This window comes from Lepidochelys kempii, chromosome 8 (genome assembly GCF_965140285.1).
Source record: "Lepidochelys kempii isolate rLepKem1 chromosome 8, rLepKem1.hap1, whole genome shotgun sequence".
Lineage (NCBI taxonomy): Eukaryota > Metazoa > Chordata > Testudines > Cheloniidae > Lepidochelys > Lepidochelys kempii.
In genome coordinates, this window is record NC_136387.1 from 89,848,646 (window position 1) to 89,873,309 (window position 24,664).

The 24,664-nt window shown below is 45.9% G+C and overlaps 1 protein-coding gene across 6 annotated transcripts in view; it reads right to left on the bottom strand.

Annotated features, from left to right (window-relative positions):
- Positions 1–24,433, bottom strand: part of RAVER2 (ribonucleoprotein, PTB binding 2) — a 57,839-nt gene extending 33,406 nt beyond the window's left edge. For 4 of the 6 annotated variants that reach the window (XR_012160455.1, XM_073357439.1, XM_073357440.1 and 1 more), the window contains exons 1-3: positions 24,097–24,433; positions 3,957–4,023; positions 22–491 (exon numbers count right to left, since the gene is read on the bottom strand). Coding sequence is in view for 5 of the 6 variants with exons in the window: in XM_073357439.1 (XP_073213540.1) it covers positions 22–491; positions 3,957–4,023; positions 24,097–24,318 (759 nt within the window). In the remaining variant the exon portion in view is untranslated. Of the gene's footprint in view, positions 1–21; positions 492–3,956; positions 4,024–5,844; positions 6,014–24,096 lie in introns of all 6 variants that reach the window. The other 2 variants (XM_073357442.1, XM_073357441.2) reach the window with 2 other exon arrangements.
- Between the last annotated feature and the right edge of the window lie 231 nt (positions 24,434–24,664).

Here is a 24,664-nt window from a genome sequence, read left to right on the forward strand (position 1 = left end):
ACAAATTCATAGGAGACCTACCTGGCAAAACACAGGTTTATATTTAAATGAGAACATTTGCATCAGTTCCTCTGAATCAGTGTCGTCATTGGGGAGTTTATCTACACAAAGGCACTTAGAATGAACAAGATCGGTAGTCAACTGATTAATATCCATCCACTGTGCAAAGAGGGTGTTTTCACCTAATTGCTTCCCCAGGAGTTCCATTCTAGCCTTTGCAGCAGAGTCCTTCTTCATGTATTCCACAAACCCGTAGCCCTTGGAATGGCCAGTAACTTCATTATAGACCAGAAAACATCTCTCAACACTGCCATATGCACACACTAGTTCCTCAAACCCTTGTAATGAAAATGAAGTGGGCAAATTGGTAACGCATAGCAAAGCATCTGTTGGTTGGAGCTGCACGGATATTTCTTTTCCACGAAGAGAATACTGGTGAAACATCCGAATTGCATTTTGAGCCTGCTCTCCATTCTGCAGAGTAACAAACGCTGTAAGAGAACAAAGAAAGTTGGTGGAGGAAACAAGTTTTCGTGCTTACACAACACTCTTCTTCGGGTCTGACGGGGATGACAGACTTGAAGCTGCACATTTCTGAGTCTTTAGAGGCAGAGGCACAGGTACAGACAATTCAGATCTGCATGTTAAATTGCCATTTAAAATACAGATGCTAGATTCACTAGACTACAGTAACTACCATTATTAATACTGACAAGTGAATTCAAAGTGGCAGTTATTAAAATGACTTGGTCCACTATGACAGTGTATAAAGCACCATATTTCTAGGCCAGTGATTTTCAACCAGGGGCACACAGAGGTCTTCTGTGGGGAACATCAACTCAGCTCGATATTTGCCTAGTTTTATAACAGGCTATTTAAAAAGCACTAGGGAAGTCAGTACAAAGTAAAATTTCATACAGACAATGACTTGTTTATACTGCTCTATCTACTATACACTGAAATGTAAGTACAATATTTATATTCCAATTGATTTATTTTATAATTCTATGAAAAAAATGAGAAAGCAAGCAATTTTTCAGTAATAGCGTGTTGTGACACTTCTGTATTTTTTTGTCTGATTTTGTAAGCAAGTAGTTTTTAAGTGAGGTGTAACTTGGGGGTACGCAACACAAATCAAACTCCTGAAAGGGGTACAGTAGTCTGGAAAAGTTGAGAGCCACTGTTCTAGGACACTTTTTGAGTTAGTAGGAAAAGGAGAGTGCCATATATCAGTGTTGTCTCGAAAATTACTCTTCAGTGCACAACATATGACACTACACATGCCTGTTTATCCAAACTTTTAGCCACCAATCTTTTGGCATATATTGTTCTTGGTGTAAATACTGTTTTTATGGCCTGTAGCACTGCAGAATGTGAATTTTCCATAATGATCTTAATCAAAACAAACCCACACAGCAAGGCACATCAAAGTCCTGCTGCAGATTCAGCTGAATTGCTCAAGCGTAGATGCTTTCCAGGCCCACAAAGCTATTGTTTAATGGAGAACAGAATATATTCATGGACAAAGTCAGCCTGATCACTCGAAAGCATGATCAGATCTTGATTTCAGATGTAATGGGCATTTTGGATAATATGTATATTTACCTCTCAGATATTATCTAGGTAGATGTGGAGTGAAATGCTTTATCTTCGAGTGGTCTGTGGTGAGATTATAAGAGAAGATGTAATAGCTATCTCTAGAAGACATGGAGGCCAGGATCTCCCCTCAATGAAAGGGGAGAAATCAATGTCACCCAGTCCCCATCCAGTCTCAACTTCAGTAGGATGCTCCTCATTACAGAAGTGTCAAAGGTGAATATACATATTGTGCATATGCCCGCACTGAAAACAAGAGTTCGTCTCTTTTCTTTGTGCAAGAAAGAAAAACAATTAAATGGTACGAAACAATATGAGTGCTCGTTTCCCTGCACACACAAGTGGGTAAGGTCTTCCCTTCCAGTAGACAGGGGAAGGAACAAGAGCTGTGAGGCCAGCCCCCAATAAGGAGCTGGCTGCCACTCCTCCACTTAAACTTTAGTAAGAATTGCAATCAAAGAAAAAAGAAAATCAGCAACTAAAACTAACTAGAACAGCGTTTCTCAAATGCAACCACCATGGCCGCATGCAGCCACCAGGGGCTTTTGTTGTGGCCACAGCCTCCTGGGCAGTGACTAGGACAGAGGCGCAAAGCAGTACCTCTCCCCCCAGTAGGAGTTGGGCCCTCCCCCCATCTGGAGCCACAAATGCCAGATGAGCATGCAGCCAATGAGCTTCCCACCTTCCCGGGAGTGGTGAGGCTCGGGCTTTGGGCTTCAGCCTGGGGCGGCAGGTGGCAGGCTCCAGTTATGGGACTTTGGGCTCTGGCCCTGGACCCCAGCCACACAGCAGCGGGTGCCAGCTCTGGCCTCAACCCCACCATTGTCCCTGGCCCCTGCAGTCTCCTGCAGCCCCAGGCTCCAGCCCTGGCCCCTGGGCTCACCACTCTCCCCCATTGCCCCTGGCCCACACTGTCTCCTAACCACCTCCCCATCCAGGGATTAATTTGTCCCCTGGCTTGCCAGAGCTGAGTAAGTCTGATGTGAAAATTGATATTTGTACGGCAGTTAATATCACTTTTCACAGCCTCCCAGCTAGCTATGAAGTCTGCTATGAAAAGTGATATTAACAAACATACAAATATTACTTTTCGCCACAGCAGACTTACTAGCTAGCAAGTCTTTTAAAAAAAAGGCAATCATAAACAAAAGAAACAACAACAACAAAAGACAAGAATGTGCAAAGCGCCCTATGTGTGCTTCTATTCTGTTTAGGTCCAGTAAAGAATAGAGAACTGTATATGGTTTTTATTATTGGGTCTGCAAAAAAAACCCTACATAAATAAATTAATGATTTTAACATGGATATGTGCATATTTATTTGTTTTTCCTAAAGTTAATTAAGTATTTTAAGAAAAATTGTCATCGCAGCCACCAGCAAGAGTTGGTGGCCGCACTCTGAGGCCACCAAAAAATTTATTGTGAGAACCTCTGAACGAGAATGCCCAGCTGCAGAAGTCCAGAGGAAAAATATTCTTCTGATTGGTAATTCTGGAGGAACCAGAGTAAACGTTAAGAGGAATGCCCTCCTCCGATGGCAGCTTCAACCAGTAAGATTTCAAAACAATACCTAGAAAATAAAACACTGAAATAGACAGGACTACTGATACATAGAAGCTTGCAGCACTTGTTCCCAAACTTGGAAATTTTGAGGTTTTGCAAATAAGCAAATCATTAGGAGACTGCTGCACAAACACACCATACTTGCTAAAAGCAGCAGCCAGAAACACCATTACCTTGGCAAAGATGCCTGGGAGACATATAGCAAGGCGAAAACTGACAGAGTTTTCAAGATGAAGATCATCCTTAAAAGCTTGATAATTCCCTTCAGTTCCAAAATAAGGCAAAAACATCCACAGCCTTCAGAACTGATAAAGTAAATAGAGTATATCTGCTCTCCGTCGTATATTACCTGGAATCCCTAAATCTAGACCTGGAATAGCCCTTCTGTTACAGCCCTGGAATAGCCCTTCTGTTATCCTGGTGTGAGGGGCTTGTCCTAGCAGAGTCTAATGGATCAGTCTTTCACAAGTGGATTAAGCAGTTTGGCTAGACCCGATCCAAAGGGTGCATTACTTAAGGGGTCATAAATATAGATTCACAGATAATGGGCTCAATCTACCTCCCACTAAAGTCAATATGAGGCTTTCCATTTCCCATTAACTGACATTAATGGGAGCTGGAAACCGCCACAATTTTTGCAGCTAAAGAACAAGTCTAGGAACAGTTAAAGTAGTGGGCAGACAATCTGATGATTTCATATGTGGCAGAAGAAGTTGACTACTAGTCCTATCAGAGGATGCAAATGTTAATGTTACGATTAAACATAGTCTTAAATACTGGAATATTCTAAATTCTTACCTGTTCTTTTATTTTTGTCCACATAACAGTACTTTAATTCATAATCTTTGAATAGTTCATGGATTTCCTAGAAAATACAAACATCAAAAAAACAAAACAAAAATGAAATTAGGCTCAATTTTCCAGTTGTTATATTGAAACATTCCCAACAAATAAGTAGCTACACCTGAGACATATCAAAGATTTGTTCATAAAGGAGTTAAGAGTCACAATATCTTCTCCCATATGAGAGAATTAAGTTCAATAAAGCAATTCTCCACGTTTCAGTATGTGAGAGTCGGCACAGCAAAGGTTTGACATGATGACTATTTTTATAGAGAAAAAGGACATAACAGTTAAAACAATGAGGAGTCCTTGTGGCATCTTAGAGACTAACAAATTTATTTGGGCATAAGCTTTTGTGGACTATAACCCACTTCATCAGATACATGGAGTAGAAAATACAGTAGGCAGGTATAAATACACAGCACATGAAAAGATGGGAGTTGCCTTACCAAGTGGGGGTCAGTGATAACAAGGCCAATTCAGTTAGGGTGGATGTGGCCCATTTCCAACAGTTGACAAGAAGGGGTGAATATCAACAGAGGGAACTACAGAACTGGAATAATTTGCAAACTTGACACCATCAAATTAGGCCTGAATAAAGACTGGGAGTGGCTGGGTCATTACAAAAAATAATTTTCCCTCTGTTAATACTCACACCTTCTTGTCAACTGTTGAGAATGGGCCACATCTATCATGACTGAACTGGCCTCGTTAGCACTGACCCCCCCACTTGGTAAGGCAACTCCCATCTTTTCATGTGCTGTGTATTTATACCTGCCTACTGTATTTTCCACTTCATGCATCTGATGAAGTGGGTTATAACCCATGATAGCTTATGCCTCGTTGTTTTTGCTGATACAGACCAACACGGCTAACCCTCTGATAAAAGTTGAAGAAAACTAACATGAAAATCTTTTCTTATAGAATTAGGAATACATAATGGAAGAACCCATTCACTCTCTCAGTGAACTCTCTTACTCTGAAACCCTCCTTACTGGTCTTTTTACATTAGAAAATTACATTATATTAGAGCACCACCTCTAGGAATCATAAGTAACCTGATATAAAAGATATACACAGAGACACAGTAAAGATAACACCACATCAGCAAGCTGTGGTGAACTGTAGGATTAATTATGAGAGTCACTGACTATGCTGAGTTTTTTGCATCACATTATTTCCTACAGCTCCTCAATTTCCTGTTCTAATACACTGTAATTTCTCAGTCTAGACAAAGTCATTATAAAATGCAGTGGAAGCCCCAAATTGCTCGAGTGGAATTCAGTGGACTTTTACTCCTCTTGTGGTGAATATTCACTCCACCATAATTGACTTCTACTCTGAAAATCCTCCTTGGGATACAGCCAGTATCGACTGCTACACAGGTGTTCGATGCTACATTCCAAGCGGATTATCATGTCCCTTTCCTCCTGTACTCTGCCCAAGTAGAGGAGATGGGGAAGGAAGTAGCCATTATCCTCCCATGGGGGAGGAAGCAGTAGTAAGAGTGAATCCCTGATTCCCAAACTTGAACATCTGTTCCCCACTATAAGTTAAGATGTGGTATTCCACAAATGTGTGCGCCACACAAAACACTAACCAGTGTCCCTTCCACTGCAGTGGGCAAAGAAAGGACTAGTCTACCAGTCTGAAGGTGAAAGAAGTGACATGAACATACTGAATCTTTTTGTCAGGTAAATGCTCTAGTGTTATAATGAAACTCCATTCAACTGAGCAAAATAATCAACACACATGGTTATAAGAGGGTTCCACTCTACATGACTTCCAGTAACATAGCATACTCTCATTTTGCCAGTCTGCTAATTCAATATACATGGCTTACAGGTTAATGGGTTTCATCTCAGAAGGATCAAGTGTATCCTTTTTGTCAAACTGAATACCAGGCTCGCATTTCACTGGTTAACAGCTGTCAAATGCTGTATTAATAAAATATGACACTGTTCCTCTGATGTTCAGCCATCCCATACTCAGATGTGATGTGAATGTGGCTTCTAAATAACAAAATACACAAGGAATAGTCCAAAGATTTAGAACTTGTAGGTTATTTGCATGTAGCTCAGAAGAGTACACTCTCTTCAAGAGAGTTGTGATGCTAGACTCTCATCTATGAGAAGCAGATTGGTGGAGGATGCAGTTTTCTTTGCACTTTTGTTCTTCCTAGGGACTAGCTAGAGAGTAATGTTGCAGAATCCAAGGAAGTTGTTAGCTGTTCCACTTACACAAGGTGGGCAAGGTCTACTGTTCTTATCTGTTTCATCTTTAACAAAAATAATGTAATCAGATTTATGAACAGTTTACTATGTGATGTAGTAACAGCAAAATATTAGTCCAAATGCATAATGATGGCGTTTCCTGAAAACCATTTCTGAACCAAATCTTCATTCAGCAATAATAATCTGTAATCTTGCTGGAAATTTAATTGAGCGTGAAAACAGAATGTGATAAAAGCATCATCTTGGTGATGATTAAATTGAGATGAGCACATGAATGGATTTTAAAAGCAAAAAAAGGATTTTTTTAAAAAGTAAAGCAATTTTAAAGAACAATCACAAGATTTTGTTCATAATTTAAAAAAAAATCATTTGCAACAATCCTATGAAAGCTTGAGGCTAAAATCTCACCAAAATGATGTGTTCTATGTCACTCAGACACAGGTACATTATTGTACAGCTGCTCACAAGCAAGGGGCTAATAGCATGGATTTATTTTAGTGACAAAACGTAAGAACTGAAGTATTTCTTTGGGGGAAAGGCACCAAATATTACTTGGACTTTACAATCAAAAGCAAGAAAAAAAAAGGAAAGGTGTAGCCTTTCAACCTTGAAAGCACCTCTTTGAAAAGTTAGCACAGTAATATGTAACAGATGGAAAACTAACAATAGAAACAGTTGTTCAGAAGAAAAGCAATCCACTGAGCTAATGGGTTCTGTGCAGGCAGATCCCTGAGCCTATAGAAACTCCCTTTGGCTTCAGAGGTCCATATGGAGCCAGTTGCAGGATTGAGGTTTTTATCTGTGCATTTGATTGCATGTAGTATTTCAGTGGCAGCATCATTTACATAAACAAACTTTTTAACAAATAAAATTAAACACATCACACTGACTTTTTAAATAAATACATTTAAAAGTCTGGATTACGTCTTTAGTTTAAGTGTTTATGTAAATATCTGTCTATATATAAAACTATTTTAAGTCTGGGTAAAATTTTTAAACACACTTATGTGATTTGGGAGCATGTAACATTTTCAAAAATGTACCCTGTCTTTCTGCTTGAATTAAAACTACAGGGGCTGCAGAGGGTTCCCTGCACACCTGCAGGGCTGGTGACACCAAGTCCAGGCAGGCGCAAGGTGCCAAAACAGCAGCATTCCCCGCACCTTGCACTGTGACAGAATGAGGCTGCAGAGGGCTTTCTCTGTTGCCACAGAGCTGGTGACACATGATCCTGGCAGGAACGAGAGGGGAAGTGGCACTCCCTCTTACCAATAAATTTTTGTTTTTGTCATTGTCAGTGCATCAGATGAAATTAATGTTTACCGACATCTGTCAATTAAAATCAAATCCTTCCACACCTAACTATTGTGGCAGAGCTCCTTCTCCGCCTCGGTGGGTTCTGTGCTTCCTCTTAGCGGCAGGCTGGGGGATTCCTCTCTCCCTGGGAATTTTCCCCACGCCCCTGGGTTTATTGTCCCCACCTTATCTGAGCAGGGGTTCCTCCCAGCCTCCCTGACAGGGGAGGGGGAGAGGAGCCTCTTAGTCTCTGGTAGCTCCTCTGTGCGTGACGGCAATAGGCCAGACACCTAGTTCAGTCTCTCCCCTCTGGCGGGGTCTCTTCCCCCAAACCTCTGGTGCCCAGAAGGGCTATATGCCCTGTTGGGCAGGCTGTCTGGTCCTCCAGTAGCATGCCTGCTCCCCACAGCTGCCATTGTGCGTGCCTATCTGACTGGAGGGGAAGCTTTTAAAAGGTTCTGGCAGGCCCCAGGTGTCCTAATTAACCTGGAGTAACCCCTGTTCAATTACCAGGGGAAAAGGGACCTGCTTATCCTGGGGCCCATTTCCCAGCACCCAGTATGAGCACTTTCCTATAGCTGTCTGTCCTGACCCCGTCACACTATATGTTTTGGTGCAATCCTGTTTATGTACAAAGAATGTACACGAAGTCCTGTTTCTCTGGACACAGTGAAAACAAAGCAGGTAGTTTGCGTGCTCGCAATTTCCTCCAGTCAGTTCTATGCCCACAGGGCTCCGTCTCTGCTCCCATTCAGGGCCATGCTCACCACTGCTACTGCTGCTGTCTGGGTGTTCTCTCTCTCTCTCAGACGCACCAACAACCTGCTCTTTGAGGCAGGGAACATCTATTACTCTGTTTGTACAGGTTTCAGAGTAGCAGCCGTGTTAGTCTGTATTCGCAAAAAGAAAAGGAGTACTTGTGGCACCTTAAAGACTAACCAATTTATTTGAGCATAAGCTTTTGTGAGCTACAGCTCACTTCATCGGATGCACTCGGTGGAAAACACTGAATGTTTGTACAGTGCCTGGCCACAATGGGGTCCCCACTCTTGGTTGGCTCACAGGCACTATTGCATTAAGCATGTTAAACAACAACTACCCCTTAAGCCCTGCATTTTCAACCACTCCCAGAGAATACTCTTATTCTTCCTGGGTTAGTTCTTGCTCAGGCCTGGCCTTATGGCCCAGAACCTTGGGCTATGGATTCTATTGTTTCCAGCTTTCATGATATACAAAGTCCTTAACTGCTCCCTCATTTAACCCCAATGAATGGTGTTTATCTAACCAGGTTAATGGCAATCAGAACAATAAAATTAAAACTGCCTCTACTAAAGGAATTTTCTCTTATTTACAAATGAAAAGACTCCTCTAGACATAGCTGACAACTACCATAGTATTTTAGTGTATCATATCAACAACCTAAGACAAAGCTGTAATTAATGGCAATATGCACTTCTGTACAGGAGGCAGAGCAGGCATGGCATAATTATACTCCTGTGAGTAACTTATAGCTGGCACTTAGAAACAGACATAGGTGTTCCTCCAATCTCTATTGTTGCGAAAGCAGTGTTAATGTGTGCTTGTATCCTGGACAAGACCAGTCTGACACAACTCCCTTGTGTATTCTGTTCTTGTTCAGAGTGGGGCTTTGCCTCCTTTAGTATGATGGATATACACATAAACATGTGGATTATGTCAGGAACTGTGAGCTAAACATCTTGGGACAGAAACAAAAATCGGGAAACTAATAATATTTAGCTCTTACACAGTTCCTTAAATCTTCAGAGCCCTGAACAAACATTCACTAGTTAATCTACACAGCATGAGTATAATTAAAGCTCAAATAAGAAAATAACCTTTAAAATAAATAAATAAATAAAAAAATAAAATAGCCTTTAAAAGCCAAAACAAATTCTATGACGTGGGCTATGAAAAAAAAAAGACTAAAAACACTATAAACAGTTAGATAAACTTTATGTGGTGGAAAATTTGTTATTTTCTCTACGGCGCTTAAAATACTTCAACTCCTGCACACATGACTAATTGTCCTGCCTGATCTTGGATGAAATATTAACTTTCTCTTTATGATTTTATTTTTCATCGTATATTGTCATTCTGAGATCTGGATCTCTTAAAGGGAATGATGTTTGCTCCAGAGAAGTGTCTGTATGCCCTATTGTCTGAATTTTTAAAAAAAGTATAATGGTAAACATACCAAGAATAGACACACCCAACTTACTATTGTCCCAGCACAATTCATACTATTATTTTAAAAATAAACAGCTTATTTCACGCCAAGGAACTACTAATCCAAACAAATGTATGCAATAATATCCAACCACCATTTATAAAAGACAATTTTTCTATTGTGAACCTCAGGGCATGCTAAACATAAGTTCTGTTGCTATGTTTAAACATTGCACAGGATGTTATTTTAGCAACAAAAATTAAAAACAATTATAATGGTGCCTGTCAGGGTTCCTATAGTAATGAGTCTAGTGAAGGTGCCCATATAAACCTTACTTTAATGGTTCATAACTTGGTCCTTAATAAATGGCTGCATGGTGAAACTTCACATACATATTCTTGACATGGGAACAAATTTTGTTTTTAAACTAGTTGGGCAAAACAACATATTTTGGCTAGTCAATTTTTTAAAAAATCTTTTCCTAACTAGAAAAGGCTTTGTTTTCATTGGTGCAGGCAGTCAAAGCAGAAAGGTGGAAAACTGCCTGAAAAAAGACATTCAAGTTTCAAGACAGTACACAGAAAATAATGAGTTAGGCATCAAGATTCAAAAGGTTTTGGATCATTTAAATGAACGGGTCAACAGATAAGTGCAGTTCAGTGTAGGTATAAAATAAACCAATTTTGGAAAAGGAACCAAGCAAGAGAATATGAAAATTTGCTAAACAGGAAAAATATATGCTAGTTATTGTGGAAAAGTCAGAGACCATCTGCTACAGTATAAAAAATGCAACATACAGCACTAGATTGTATTAATAGAGGTATAGACAAAAAAACAAAATGAACTGTACTATTTTTTTATTTCCTGTAAACTAATGACTGGCTAGGTTAAGGATGCTCAGTTCCTCTAACCACACATCAGTTGCCAGACACAGTCATAAATATTAAACAACAGGAAGGGCTTTAACACCCCAAAAGCCCTAATCAAGATTGGGCTTCATTGTGCTATGCCCTGTACTAGCACATACAAAGACATATTCCCCACTTTAAGGAATTTGCAATTTTTCACTCCATGCTTCAGTTGAACTACTCACATAAGTAAGGGCTGCAAGATCAGGGAGATCCCCTTCACCTGCTTACGGTATATGGGCAGTGGCCACTCTGAGGAGGGCTCTAAAGATTTTACCCACACCATTCCCCCCTCACTCGCAGGATAATCTATGCAGCTAGAAAGAAAGGCAAGTCTGCAATTCTGGGCCACAACCTATTCTTTGGAAGTGCAAAAGTTTAATGCACACTGACTGGTCCTTCTCTGGATATTCAAAGTCATGTTTGCAACACCAATTACAAACCTAAGAAGCAACCATCCTATGGACTCTCTCACACCCATTTATTTTTGTCATAACACACAGAACTATCAAAACAGAGCTAGCATATTGATTAAGATATGACAACACTAGCTTCCCAAGGACTGTCCTGCATAAGGAATGAAAAACAAACACTTCCTTATCTGCCGAGCCAGATTAGAGTATTGATAAGCACAGTTGTAGGGAATTATAGTTTTAGATCACCATAGTAGGTGTACAGGGGAGCATGTAAACTAAATAGAAGATAAAAAATAGGGGAGCGCACTGGAGGGAGTAAAAAAGAGAAAAACAATACACCAAAGAAAAGCAGCAAACAAAAGAGCATAGACAGCCTAGGGCAAGAAAGGTACTAGTTATCCAGCACAGTAAACCTTTCACATACAAGCAATATGACCGCAGAGAGACTGAGAAACAAAGGGACTTGCTACTTCACAAGGACACAAAGGAGTGGAAGAACGATATTCCTTCAAATTATTTGGGTTCATTAAAAATTTCCAGTCAAAAAGCAATGAGGAAACATTGTGCATAACCCTGAGAGAAAGGAGAAAAATGATGAAAATGGCATAGCACTAAGTAGCAACCTGCCATTGGATCAAAGATGGACACTAACAATAAGTGGACACCTGGCATCAAGCCGCAAACACAGTGTAAATCCCCATCCCAGATGGACTGCGCCTGCCTCTGACAGATTCCTAAATGAGCTGTCTCTTTTTTGGCTTGACAAGCTATAGGAAGGTTGTCAAAAAAAATTTTAAATCACTGAACTGAAATGAAAAATTGATTTCAGTCCTCCTGCAACTCCCCTCCCCCGTGTGTCTTTTGCTATAGGAGAGAATCCCCTTCCATAAGATTATAGATATTGCCTCTAGTTGCAGAAATTACCACAGGATAAAAGCAGAAATATGCATGACAATAGAACAATGTAACAGCTTTTAAAAATAATCCATTTAGTGCAAAACACCTTTCTCTTTCAGAGCAAGTGAATCATTTGATACTTTAGCTTAGAAAAGCAGACAGGGGGCATTAGAACCAAACAGCTCTACTCAGACTCCTAATCCTAAACTAAAGTCATGAGATCTTGCTGCAAATTTCAGCAACAAGGAAAACCAAGCCCTCAATTCTGATATTAACTATAAAGGATTCTAACTGGCATGACATCAATGTCTTTGAACTGCTCATTTATACCAAATTCATATACAACTACTTATACTGAAATTAATGAGGTACTGATGAGGACTAACTAATGAGACAATTAAGAACCTTGAGACAACTAAATCAGAAACAAATCTCATAATCCACAAAGGATAAGCACAAAACTAAAACAGAAGCCTAATTTACCATTTATCAAGAATGCAGCCTAGTAAAATCAAATCTTGTCTATATAGCAGTTTACAACTCTATTTGTATAATGGAAGTTCTGCACAGCTATTCCACAGTTCTCAGGGCACAGAATTATGGGCACTTTCCAGTGTGCCTACCTGTGTCTAAGAACACTCTTGGAGGTTTTATACAAGTTCCAAAATCATTCAATTAATGATGTATGTTTGAGGGCATCATGGACATTCCCAACATGGTGGCTAGCATAGCAGTTCATGCAGCTGTATTCTCCAACAGTGCAAATATATTAATTCCTCACAACTGACAGCACAGAGACACCCCAGAAGACAGATTAATAGCAGGAGACTGCTTGCAATGAGGTAGCTGCTAGATCACCAAACACCAACACACAATAAATAAGCAACCATTAAATGATCAAGGTTGCCTGTAAGTCTCTATGTGATAAGGCTTGACATTACAGTGGCAATCTATCTATGATAGTGACACTCTGATATACGTTTTTCTGGCCAGGAAAGATGCACCATATGATAGTTTGGTAAAAATATTGAATATTGGACGGGGGGGACAGATATATTTCTTGCCTCACCCTGGAGAATATAATTACATCCTTGTCCTCCTGTGATTCTTTGGCATCTTGTCTCCTGCCTTTTTACCTTGGGTAGTAATGAAGCAATAAACTGACTAATAAGAACAGATGACACCACTCCAATTTTGTAAGGACAACTAAATGCGGAGGAGTGTGCTTTACAAAGACTGAAGGAGCATTTCTTTAGAGACCAAGCTTTGTAAAAGGATGCTGCTGCTCACAAGTGGCTCAACATTCTCGACATGGCCAGCTAAGCTCCATGGAAAACTAGGGAAGTGATTGGGACTCTGGTGCACTCTGACTATATTTTCCCAATCGCGACGATAATGGTAAAGAAATAGTCTACAGACTGAGCTCCTGATTTAGCAAAAGTCACTGATATATTATAACTTGGAAGTCTGAAGTATCATAGGAGTCATATCTGGGCATCTTACATTCTCGAGAACGAGGCCTGTTGTCAACAGAATACCTCTCCCGCCTAGCATGTGAGTAGAAAGGACAGTCTGAGTGAAACTGGGGAACCTTGACCATCTGTTAGAGGAACACCTGAACAGCTATTTTTTAATACAGCTTTCACACAGGTGATATGGTAGAAAAGGATTTTGAAAAAAAGTACATTGTTGTAAGCAACAGCGGAACTGATTAACAGTCTTACTCCTGCTGACAAACAAACGTAACACCAGGCCTGGTATCAAATAATTTCCAACCGATTTTACAATTTTGACAATAGAAAACTAACCAAAAGTTAAAGCACGTACACTCTTTGGACCAGAGTTTCAGACAGGTGACAGCCGTAGTACATGTGAGTTTAATGAACCAAATTTTTTACAACATGCATTTGTCTATTAGTAAACAGGAACACTGTGCTAAAATGGAAAATTTACAACAGTGTGTACCAGGGTCTGTCATATCAAGAACAATGAGATAAAATAATGTGCTGAAGGAATCAAATGAAGGTGCATACTGGGAACTTGGTAACAAGAGCAGAACAAAAAATGTATGTAACTGGGACATGCTGGATTTAAGTGGGCAAATGATTGGAGAGCACGGCAGCTGAAGCTGTGAACTGAGGAGTGGTGGAAGTGCAGACTTTCAAGGATGACAATGAAGGTAGTGGTTAAGCGTTCATCAAGGGCCCAATCTAAAAATCCCTTATTCACATCAATAGCAAGTGGAATTGCTTGTAGAAATAAGAATTAGTTGTGCAAGAAAAGGTATGCAGGTTAAGCAACATGCCCCTGAGCAGGCAGACTCTTTAGTACACATTTTTGATTTTTTCCTGTTCTCTTTCCACACTTTTACTTTATGCCCCAAGTAGGCCGGCATTGTCTCATTAGTCTTTTTCATCAGGTGCTGCAGACTGCACTGGACGGCTTCTTCAGAATCTTCTTCCTGTAGAGGCAAAGGCTCTATATTTTCTTAGAAAAACAGATGTTACTAGATGATGCATGGACAGGGAAACTTTCTAACATCTATTGAGGTTCATATACGATACTCATCACCACACTATCTGGACATCTCCACATCTGTGGCCAGGAGGTAGCAAAAAAAAAAAACCCAAACAAACAAGTTATATTTAATCACAATCTATAATAGTCTACACAGCTGTGATTAAAGTTTCAAAAACTTCATGACCAAGATACATTTTGCTCTATGGCCTTGGGAAGCACGTAAAGTTTCTTAACCTCAATTTGAGAGTCATTCCACCAAAGAACTTCAGACAGAACTTCAAGGTGCAACTGGAGATAAGGAGCATAGTACACAGTCAATATATAGCCTCATTAACAGGGGAAAACATCCACTTGCAAATGTCTCCCTTACACATATTCATCTTTGTAACCAATAATGTATGTATGTATGGTCAAGCCTGATTCCACCTCAATAAGGACCTGATTCTGCAAAGTGCTATATACCATCAATGCCCGCTTTTCCCTGTTTACAGGGTTCCATTGGTTTGCCTGTAGTAAGTATTCTGTGACAAAGCCCTCACTGCAACTCAACAAATAAACCACTGGAAACACTGGTATAAAAATACTGGCTATTTACCATGCCTCTGATTTCCAGTTGCAGCTCCACCTGAGGGGCTTGGATGGAAAGAGTTTCTCAAAATGAGGTTAAGAAATTCAAACTGATATATTGATTCATTGGGGTCAGTGGAAGTTTAGGTCTTTCAGCACCTTACAACATTGAGCAGTATGTTCACCCTGGAGCTTTTTATACTGCTTATTACTGCTGCTTTCTTCTGTATGGTGGTTAATTGTCACAGGACCACAGGAAAGAGAGACCCTCCCTTTAACTTGATGCAGACACAAGAGCACCGGACTGAAGAACCTACAAATTACAGAAAGTCGTATCTCTTTTAAATATCTGAACACTACCAGCTTGTCAGCATTGATGGGTTTACTAACATATGGATTACATTGATTAATACTGCCTGAGCCACTACCTTTATATATATACTGGAATAAGTTTATTCACTTTATTAATGCTGAATATGAAACTTAGTGGAGTCTGGAATAAAGTTGGGGAGTTTCCAACCAAAGGGAACGCAGCAATTACATGTTAGTAAATGTCTGTCCTAAATTATGGTTATTCATGGCATTACTAGAGATGAAATGATTTTTGCTTCTGTGAAAAATTTCAACAAAAAAATTTTCATTGAAATTTTTCTTCAAAATTTTTTTAATAAACACCCCAAAATAAAAAAAAAATTGGCCTTCTTGTTTTGATGAATGTAAAAATATTTTGTATTTTGTACAAATATTTGTATAAAAATATTCAAAGTTGGCCATTTCTAGGAGAAATTTTTGTTCTGATAAAAAAGCCATATTTCATAAAAAAAATGGACATTTTTAACCAGTTCTAGCTGCAACAACAATAGACAATGACACCAAATAACTAATACAAGGGGATAATTAGGTTCAGAAACAGTGGTTGGAAGCATAATACTCTGCTGCATTTTCAGCTGTTTTTACCTTTTCCTTTCCCTACAATTTAGTGGTAGGGACAGTGATGGCTCCAGCAGATCTTTTCAACAGAACAACAGTAAAGAAGACACCCACACAGAGTTTACCAAGGGAAATAATTTGATAATCAGTGAATTTCACAGTAACTTTTAAAAGAACATGCCAATCTGTTATATAGTTGTACTTACATGAGCTATCATGAACATTCAATGCCCACTTCAAAACCATATCAGGACAAGAAGTTCCTCCTCCACAAAACTCCAACTCTCGCTTTACATACTAATGCTGCTAGCTCAATCATATTAAAAGGTTAAAACAATACATTTTCCAATTATTCTCCAGGATCACCAACTTTCTTGGACACCTTGGTCATTACTGCCAGGCTTGCTGGTGGAATAGGTGAAAAGTACAAGGTCCTTGAGGACGGAGGGAGGGGGCAGACATATGTCTTTATGCCATTACTCATACCAGATAATCATTATAAAATGGACAGACTTTCATATTACAAGTTATTGTCCCTTGGTTGTGTCATAAATGCACAGGGTCTGGTCTATGCCCCAGCCTGCAATCAGTCCCTTTGGAGTGACTGCTTTAGTGTGCCAAATCCCAAGGGTATACACAGTCACACAGGGGCAGGTCCAGGGCCTCCAAGACTCGGCCTTCAGGCACCAGCAATCCCTGTTTCTCTTTGTGGCTCCTACAGCCAATCTAGCTGAACCAGACTCCTGTGGGAGGCATGCACGGTACCACTTCAGATAACAATGCTCTCAGTGAGTAGTGCAACTATTCCAGGCAGCCTTTTCAAAACAAGGTAACAATTTACTAGCCACCTGCCATACAGAATCTGAAAGACTTTGGGATAGCAAAGAGAGACAAAGGTTAACCCACAGTCCATCCTGGCCAAGCCATGCAATGATGGGTTGCATTTTTGGATCTCTTCCCTTTGCCCTTAGACTCAAGTGAGAGCTGCTGAATCCCTCCAAAGGGCGGCTCTTATTCCCATCACCAGATAACTTTTTCTCCTTTGTCCTCCAGCTCAGTGCACATGTTCTGCCTGCCAGGATTTCCTGCTGTTCGATGTTGACTGTTCAGTCGTTGAGGGTTCTCATTGTCTTTCTGGATCCTCTGTTGATTTAGGTCGGTTTCAACCAGTTCTTTAACAACCCAGTCATTCCACCCAGACAGTGAGGCGACACACCCACCTTGTCTCCTGCACTGTTGGAACAGTGTTTTGCCTCCACTGCGTTGCAATGCAAAATACAGAGGGAAACTGAGGCACATGTAGGCACCATAAAAATGTTACAAAAAGTTCCCAGTGTGTTATATTTGTCAATAAAACCTTCAATGTCATTATCTCCTTGTGGCACTGGTTGCCTAATCAAGCAATATCAGATTGAGCTAATTTAACCACAACCTTCCGTACACCCACAGGCTATATTTTATTGGATGACACACCCGTTCATACAGCACTCATTTTTTTGAGATAACCACACAGAAATGGAGGTTAGCAATACACTGCATGTTGTGGCTGACTGAAGCAAGGAACTGGTAACAAACCAGTAAAGTTCTCCCCTATTTACAGATGTGGGGACCTGCATGAAAAACCTCCTAAGCTTATCTTTACCAGCTTAGGTCAAAACTTCCCCAAGGTACAAAATAGTCCACCCGTTGTCCAGGACATTATTTTAAAACAAAATGAAACTTCTCATTGTGGGTTCCTCTACCTCAGGCCAGACGTACAGAGTCCATTGCTTGTTCCACCATTTCTCTGACCAGACTGTCACCTGCTCAAAACGCAAGATACTGCAGGAGGAGCATGCAGAGTAGAGGGCTGTTCTAAATCTGGATTTACTACTTAGACAGAAAAAGAACCATAAGGAAACATGTGCCTTTTGCATGGGAAGGGGTCTCTTCCACTGTGGTACCATCATCCTAAGGATGGAAGAAGAGAGCTGGGCCCTCAACTGAATGTGACAGAAGTAGTTAATCATGCAGTTCCCTCCTCTCCTAAACATGTTCACCAACCATGATATTAACCGCAGGAGTGTTTCCTTTGACACATAGTGCTCTGACCCGCCAGGTGAACAGGACTAGGGCTGCCTTACTGCCCACATATATGATCAAGGAGAGAACAAGTGGAGTTTTGGGGCAGAGGTCTCAGCGAATGGCTAGCATTCCTAAAACTTTCCAGAAGAGTGAACTATTCAGGGCCACGTTATACTTTTGTATGGAAAATAGTTCCTGAAAAGGGATGCCCAGAGTAAAACAATGTCATGTCACTGATGAGCCTTTGCCAAACCCTACCACAAATTTAGTTATCCCTAGGTACCAATGTGATATATGCCATCATGTGCCAGCAATGCCCCTCTGCCATGTACACTGGCCAAACCGGAAAGAGTCTACGCAAAAGAATAAATGGACACAAATCTGACAGGAATCATAACATTCAAAAACCAGTAGGAGAACAGTTCAACCTCTCTGGTCACTCAGTAACAGACCTAAAGGTGGCAATTCTTCAACAAAAAAACTTCAAAAACAGACTCCAACGTGAAACTGCAGAACTGGAATTAATTGCAAATTGGACACCATCAGATTAGGCCTGAATAAAGACTGGAAGTGGTTGGGTCATTACAAAACCTAAACCTAATTTCCCCAATACTAATTTTCCCCCTACTGTTACTCACACCTTCTTGTCAACTGTCTGAAATGGGCCACTCTCATTACCACTTCAAAAGTTATTTTTCCTCCCTTGGTATCCTGCTGTTAAGTGAATTGTCTCCTTAGACTGACCTCACACTTGGTAAGGCAACTCCCACCCTTTCATGTTTTTATACCTGCTCCTGTATTTTCCACTCTATACATCTGATGAAGTGGGTTCTAGCCCACAAAAGCTTATGCCCAAATAAATTTGTTAGTCTCTAAGGTGCCACAAGGACTCCTCGTTGTTTTTGCTGATACAGACTAATACGGCTACCACTCTGAAACCTAGGTAGATCTGTTATTCTGAATCCAAAAGGGCACAGTGTGCTGGAAGTGAGCAACATCCTAAGGGGTGCTGTGCTTGAGGGGATTAACGAGTGAGATCCTTTGGAGTGCTGCATGAGAGAGGGTGAGTGAGGGGGTCACAGAGCAGAATCCCCAGGGGTGGTGTGCACAAGAGGGTGGGCCAGGATTGAGCAGGATCCTGTGGGGCCCTGCATGTAAGGGTGCAAGGGAGAAAAGCCACTAAGTGGGGATATCAAGGGGGTTCACCATGTGCAATGGTGCAGGTGAGGGCATTTACTGAGCAAGATCCCATGGGGAACAGTGTGTGTGTGTGGGGGGGGGGGTTAGGGGCCCCAGAAGGATCCTGCAGGAGTGCTATGCGCAAGGGGCTGGGATAGGGGGCTCTGAGCAGGATCCCGTGGTGAGGGGGCCTAGTCAGGACCCCATGGAGGGGGTTCCAAATGGGATCCAATGGGGACAGTAAGGGGTGGGGGTTGGGCAGGATCCTGTGGGGGACAGTGTGCAAAGGTTGGGTGGGGGGGCTCTGAACAGGATCCCCCTGGAGATAGTGAGGGGGGCTAAGCAGGATTCGATGGGTGTTGTGTGTGAGGGGTTAGTGAGGGGGGCTCTGAGCAGGAACCAAAACCAGACTGTTGGCATATAAAATTGAAAATGTTGTAGAGGAGTTTTTAAACTAAGGGCTGGGGGAAAGCTGACAGGTGTTGAGGTGCATACAGTTCAGACAGACACATCCCTTAGGGGATGATTTATTAAAGGTGCTAGTTTATATCCTAGTAAACAGGAAAGGACAGAAGTTAATAAAGTACAGATAAGAACTCGAGAAACAGTCAAACGAAAGAGAGTCCCATTCAGCGACATCACATGGAGGCAGACAACTATATATTGACAAAAGTTATAAGTGCTTATTTACAAATGCAAGAAGCTTAAATACTAAGATGCACGAATTTGAGTGCCTGGTATTAAATGAGGATATTGATATAGTATGCATCACAGAAAGTTGGTGGAATGATGATAAGCAATGGGACACGGTAATACCAGGGTACAAAATATACAGGAACGATAGACCATGCCGGTTGGGGAGTGCCACTATATGTGAAAGAAAGCATAAAGTCAAATATAATAAAAATCTTTAATGAATCAAACTGAAGCATAATATTAGTATGGATAGAAATTCCATGCTTGAATAATAAGAGTATAGCAGTAGGAATATACTACCAGTTATCTGACCAGGATGACGACAGTGACTGTAAAATGCTCAGGGAGATTAGAGAGGCTACAAAAACAAAACCCCCAATAATAATGGGGGATTTCAACTATCCCCATATTCGCTGGGAACTTGTCGCCTCAAGATGGGATGCAGAGATGAAATTTCTAGACACCAAAAATGATTGCTTCTTGGAGTAGCTTGCCCTGGAACCCACAAAGGGAGAGGCAATTCTTAATTTAGTCCTTGATTTAGCAGGACACAGGATCTGCTCCAAGAGGTGAATCTAGCTGAAGCACTGGGTAATGATGATGACCACAATGTAATTAAATTTAACATCCTTTCAGGGGGGAAAATACCCAAGAAACCCAGCACAGTAGATTTAACTACAAAAAAGGGAACTACACAAAAATGAGGAAGGTATTAAAATTAAAAGAAACAGTCACAAACAGTGAACTGCCTGGAAGATGCATGGAAACTTTTAAAAAACACTATAATGGAGGCTCAAACTATTTGCTTACCCCAAATAAAATAAAAACAATAAGAGGACCAAAGAGTGCGGTCATAGTTAAACAGTGTAAAAGAGGCAGTTAGATAAAAAAAAGACATCCTTTAACAATTGGATGTCAAATCCTACCGAGGAAAACAGAAAGGAAGGTAAACTCTCACAAGTCAAGTGAGAAAGTATAATTAGGCACCCATGGGGTGCTGGGCGCTGAGTGGGGAGGGGAAAGAAAGGTCGGAGCCGGACCCCGGGGAGGCCCTGTGTGCGGCGGGGGGAGAGGGGGCTCGGGCGCGGGACTCAGGGGCCGCTGTGCGCAGGGGAAAGGGGGCTCAGAGCAGGACCCGGGGGGGCGCTGTGTGGGGGAGGGAGAGGAAGGGGACTCGGAACGGGACCCGGAGGGGGGCGCTGTGTGCGGGGGGAGGAGGAAGGGGACTCGGAACGGGACCCGGAGGGGGGCGCTGTGTGCGGGGGGAGGAGGAAGGGGACTCGGAGCGGGACCCGGAGGAGGGCGCTGTGTGCGGGGGGAGGAGGAAGGGGACTCGGAACGGGACCCGGAGCGGGGCGCTGTGTGCGGGGGGAGGAGGAAGGGGACTCGGAACGGGACCCGGAGGGGGGGCGCTGTGTGCGGGGGGAGGAGGAAGGGGACTCGGAACGGGACCCGGAGGGGGGCGCTGTGTGCGGGGGGAGGAGGAAGGGGACTCGGAGCGGGACCCGGAGGAGGGCGCTGTGTGCGGGGGGAGGAGGAAGGGGACTCGGAGCGGGACCCGGAGGAGGGCGCTGTGTGCGGGGGGAGGAGGAAGGGGACTCGGAGCGGGACCCGGAGGAGGGCGCTGTATGCGGGGGGAGGAGGAAGGGGACTCGGAACGGGACCCAGAAGGGGGCGCTGTGTGCGGGGGGAGGAGGAAAGGGACTCGGAACGGGACCCAGAGGGGGGCGCTGTGTGCGGGGGGAGGAGGAAAGGGACTCGGAACGGGACCCGGAGGGGGGCGCTGTGTGCGGGGGGAGGAGGAAAGGGACTCGGAACGGGACCCGGAGCGGGGCGCTGTGTGCGGGGGGAGGAGGAAGGGGACTCGGAACGGGACCCGGAGGGGGGCGCTGTGTGCGGGGGGAGGAGGAAAGGGACTCGGAACGGGACCCGGAGGGGGGGCGCTGTGTGCGGGGGGAGGAGGAAGGGGACTCGGAGCGGGACCCGGAGGGGGGCGCTGTGTGCGGGGGGAGGAGGAAGGGGACTCGGAACGGGACCCGGAGGGGGGATGCTGTGTGTGTGTGCGGGGGGAGGAGGAAAGGGACTCGGAACGGGACCCGGAGGGGGGATGCTGTGTGTGTGTGCGGGGGGAGGAGGAAAGGGACTCGGAACGGGACCCGGAGGGGGGATGCTGTGTGTGTGTGCGGGGGGAGGAGGAAAGGGACTCGGAACGGGACCCGGAGGGGGGCGCTGTGTGCGGGGGGAGGAGGAAAGGGACTCGGAACGGGACCCGGAGGGGGGATGCTGTGTGTGTGTGCGGGGGGAGGAGGAAGGGGACTCGGAACGGGACCCGGAGGGGGGCGCTGTGTGCGGGGGGAGGAGGAAAGGGACTCGGAACGGGACCCGGAGGGGGGATGTTGTGTGTGTGCGCGGGGGGGAGGGGACTCGGAACGGAACCCGGAGGGGGGCGCTGTGTGCGGGGGGAGGAGGAAGGGGACTCGGAACGGGACCCGGAGGGGGGCGCTGTGTGCGGGGGGAGGAGGAAGGGGACTCGGAACGGGACCCGGAGGGGGGCGCTGTGTGCGGGGGGAGGAGGAAGGGGACTCGGAACGGGACCCGGAGCGGGGCGCTGTGTGCGGGGGGAGGAGGAAGGGGACTCGGAACGGGACCCGGAGGGGGGGCGCTGTGTGCGGGGGGAGGAGGAAGGGGACTCGGAGCGGGACCCGGAGGGGGGCGCTGTGTGCGGGGGGAGGAGGAAGGGGACTCGGAACGGGACCCGGAGGGGGGGCGCTGTGTGCGGGGGGAGGAGGAAGGGGACTCGGAACGGGACCCGGAGGGGGGGCGCTGTGTGCGGGGGGAGGAGGAAGGGGACTCGGAGCGGGACCCGGAGGGGGGGCGCTGTGTGCGGGGGGAGGAGGAAGGGGACTCGGAGCGGGACCCGGAGGGGGGCGCTGTGTGCGGGGGGAGGAGGAAGGGGACTCGGAACGGGACCCGGAGGGGGGGCGCTGTGTGCGGGGGGAGGAGGAAGGGGACTCGGAACGGGACCCGGAGGGGGGGCGCTGTGTGCGGGGGGAGGAGGAAGGGGACTCGGAGCGGGACCCGGAGGGGGGCGCTGTGTGCGGGGGGAGGAGGAAGGGGACTCGGAACGGGACCCGGAGGGGGGCGCTGTGTGCGGGGGGAGGAGGAAAGGGACTCGGAACGGGACCCGGAGGGGGGATGCTGTGTGTGTGCGCGGGGGGGAGGGGACTCGGAACGGGACCCGGAGCGGGGCGCTGTGTGCGGGGGGAGGAGGAAGGGGACTCGGAGCGGGACCCGGAGGGGGGCGCTGTGTGCGGGGGGAGGAGGAAGGGGACTCGGAACGGGACCCGGAGGGGGGGCGCTGTGTGCGGGGGGAGGAGGAAAGGGACTAGGAACGGGACCCGGAGGGGGGAGGAGGAAGGGGACTCGGAACGGGACCCGGAGGGGGGCGCTGTGTGCGGGGGGAGGAGGAAGGGGACTCGGAACGGGACCCGGAGGGGGGAGGAGGAAGGGGACTCGGAACGGGACCCGGAGGGGGGATGCTGTGTGTGTGTGCGGGGGGAGGAGGAAGGGGACTCGGAACGGGACCCGGAGGGGGGCGCTGTGTGCAGGGGGGGAGGAAGGGGGCTCTGAACGGGACTCTGGGGGGCTGTGTGCGGAGGAGGAGGGAAAACGGCTTGGTGCGGGACCCGGGGGGCGCTGTGTGCGGGGGAGGAGGGAAGGCGGCTCGGAGCGGGACCCGGAGGGGGGAGGGGGAAGGGGACTCGGAACGGGACCCGGAGGGGGGCGCTGTGTGCAGGGGGGGAGGAAGGGGACTCGGAGCGGGACCCGGAGGGGGGCGCTGTGTGCGGGGGGAGGAGGAAGGGGACTCGGAGCGGGACCCGGAGGGGGGAGGGGGAAGGGGACTCGGAACGGGACCCGGAGGGGGGCGCTGTGTGCAGGGGGGGAGGAAGGGGGCTCTGAACGGGACTCGGGGGGGCTGTGTGCGGAGGAGGAGGGAAGACGGCTCGGAGCGGGACCGGGGGGGCGCTGTGTGCGGGCTAGGAGCGGGACCCCGAAGGGCCGGACGATGTCGAGGATCCGCTCTCCAGGACTCCCCTTGGGAGGGCACAGAATGGCGGCCGCCTCCTGCCTGCCCTGTGTCGGCTCTGGGGTCCCCCCGGCCCGGCTGGCTCCTCTCCCGGAGCGGGGGCGCCGCGGTACCTGGTTGCTGCTCTCCTCGGGCAGGTTTCTCAGCAAGACCTTGCGCCTGTTGCTCAGCTCCCGGCGGGCGCTCTCCAGCCGCCTGGCGATCGCGGGCGGGCTGAGGGGCGCCGCCTTCCCGCCGCGCTCCGGCTGCGCCCCACGCCCCGGCTCCCGCGGAGCCCCGGACAGCTCCGTGCCCGGCTCTGCTGCTGCCGCCATCTTACAGCCAGAGAGAGCCATCGAGCCCGCAGGGGGAGGGAGCCGGGCGGGCGAGCCGGCGGGGCGGGGCAGCCCGCTGCAGCGGCTAGGAAAGTCCGCGGGACTCAGAGCCGGGACCAGAGCCAGGCACCATGATGCGCCTCCCCGAGCCTGGGACACGATTTCTCCCCCCTCGCACCCCGCCCCCGTGGCCCCCGAGCCTGGCGCACCACTGCTCCGAGCCCCCCCACTCTCCGCCCCCGTCCACTCGCTCCCCACTGCTCCGCGACCACCGTGCACGCCGAGCCCCCCTGCTCTCCAACGCCCTCGCATCCCTCAGCCCGCCCACAGCCAGCCGCATCCTTGAACCCGACCTCACCCCCCGCCC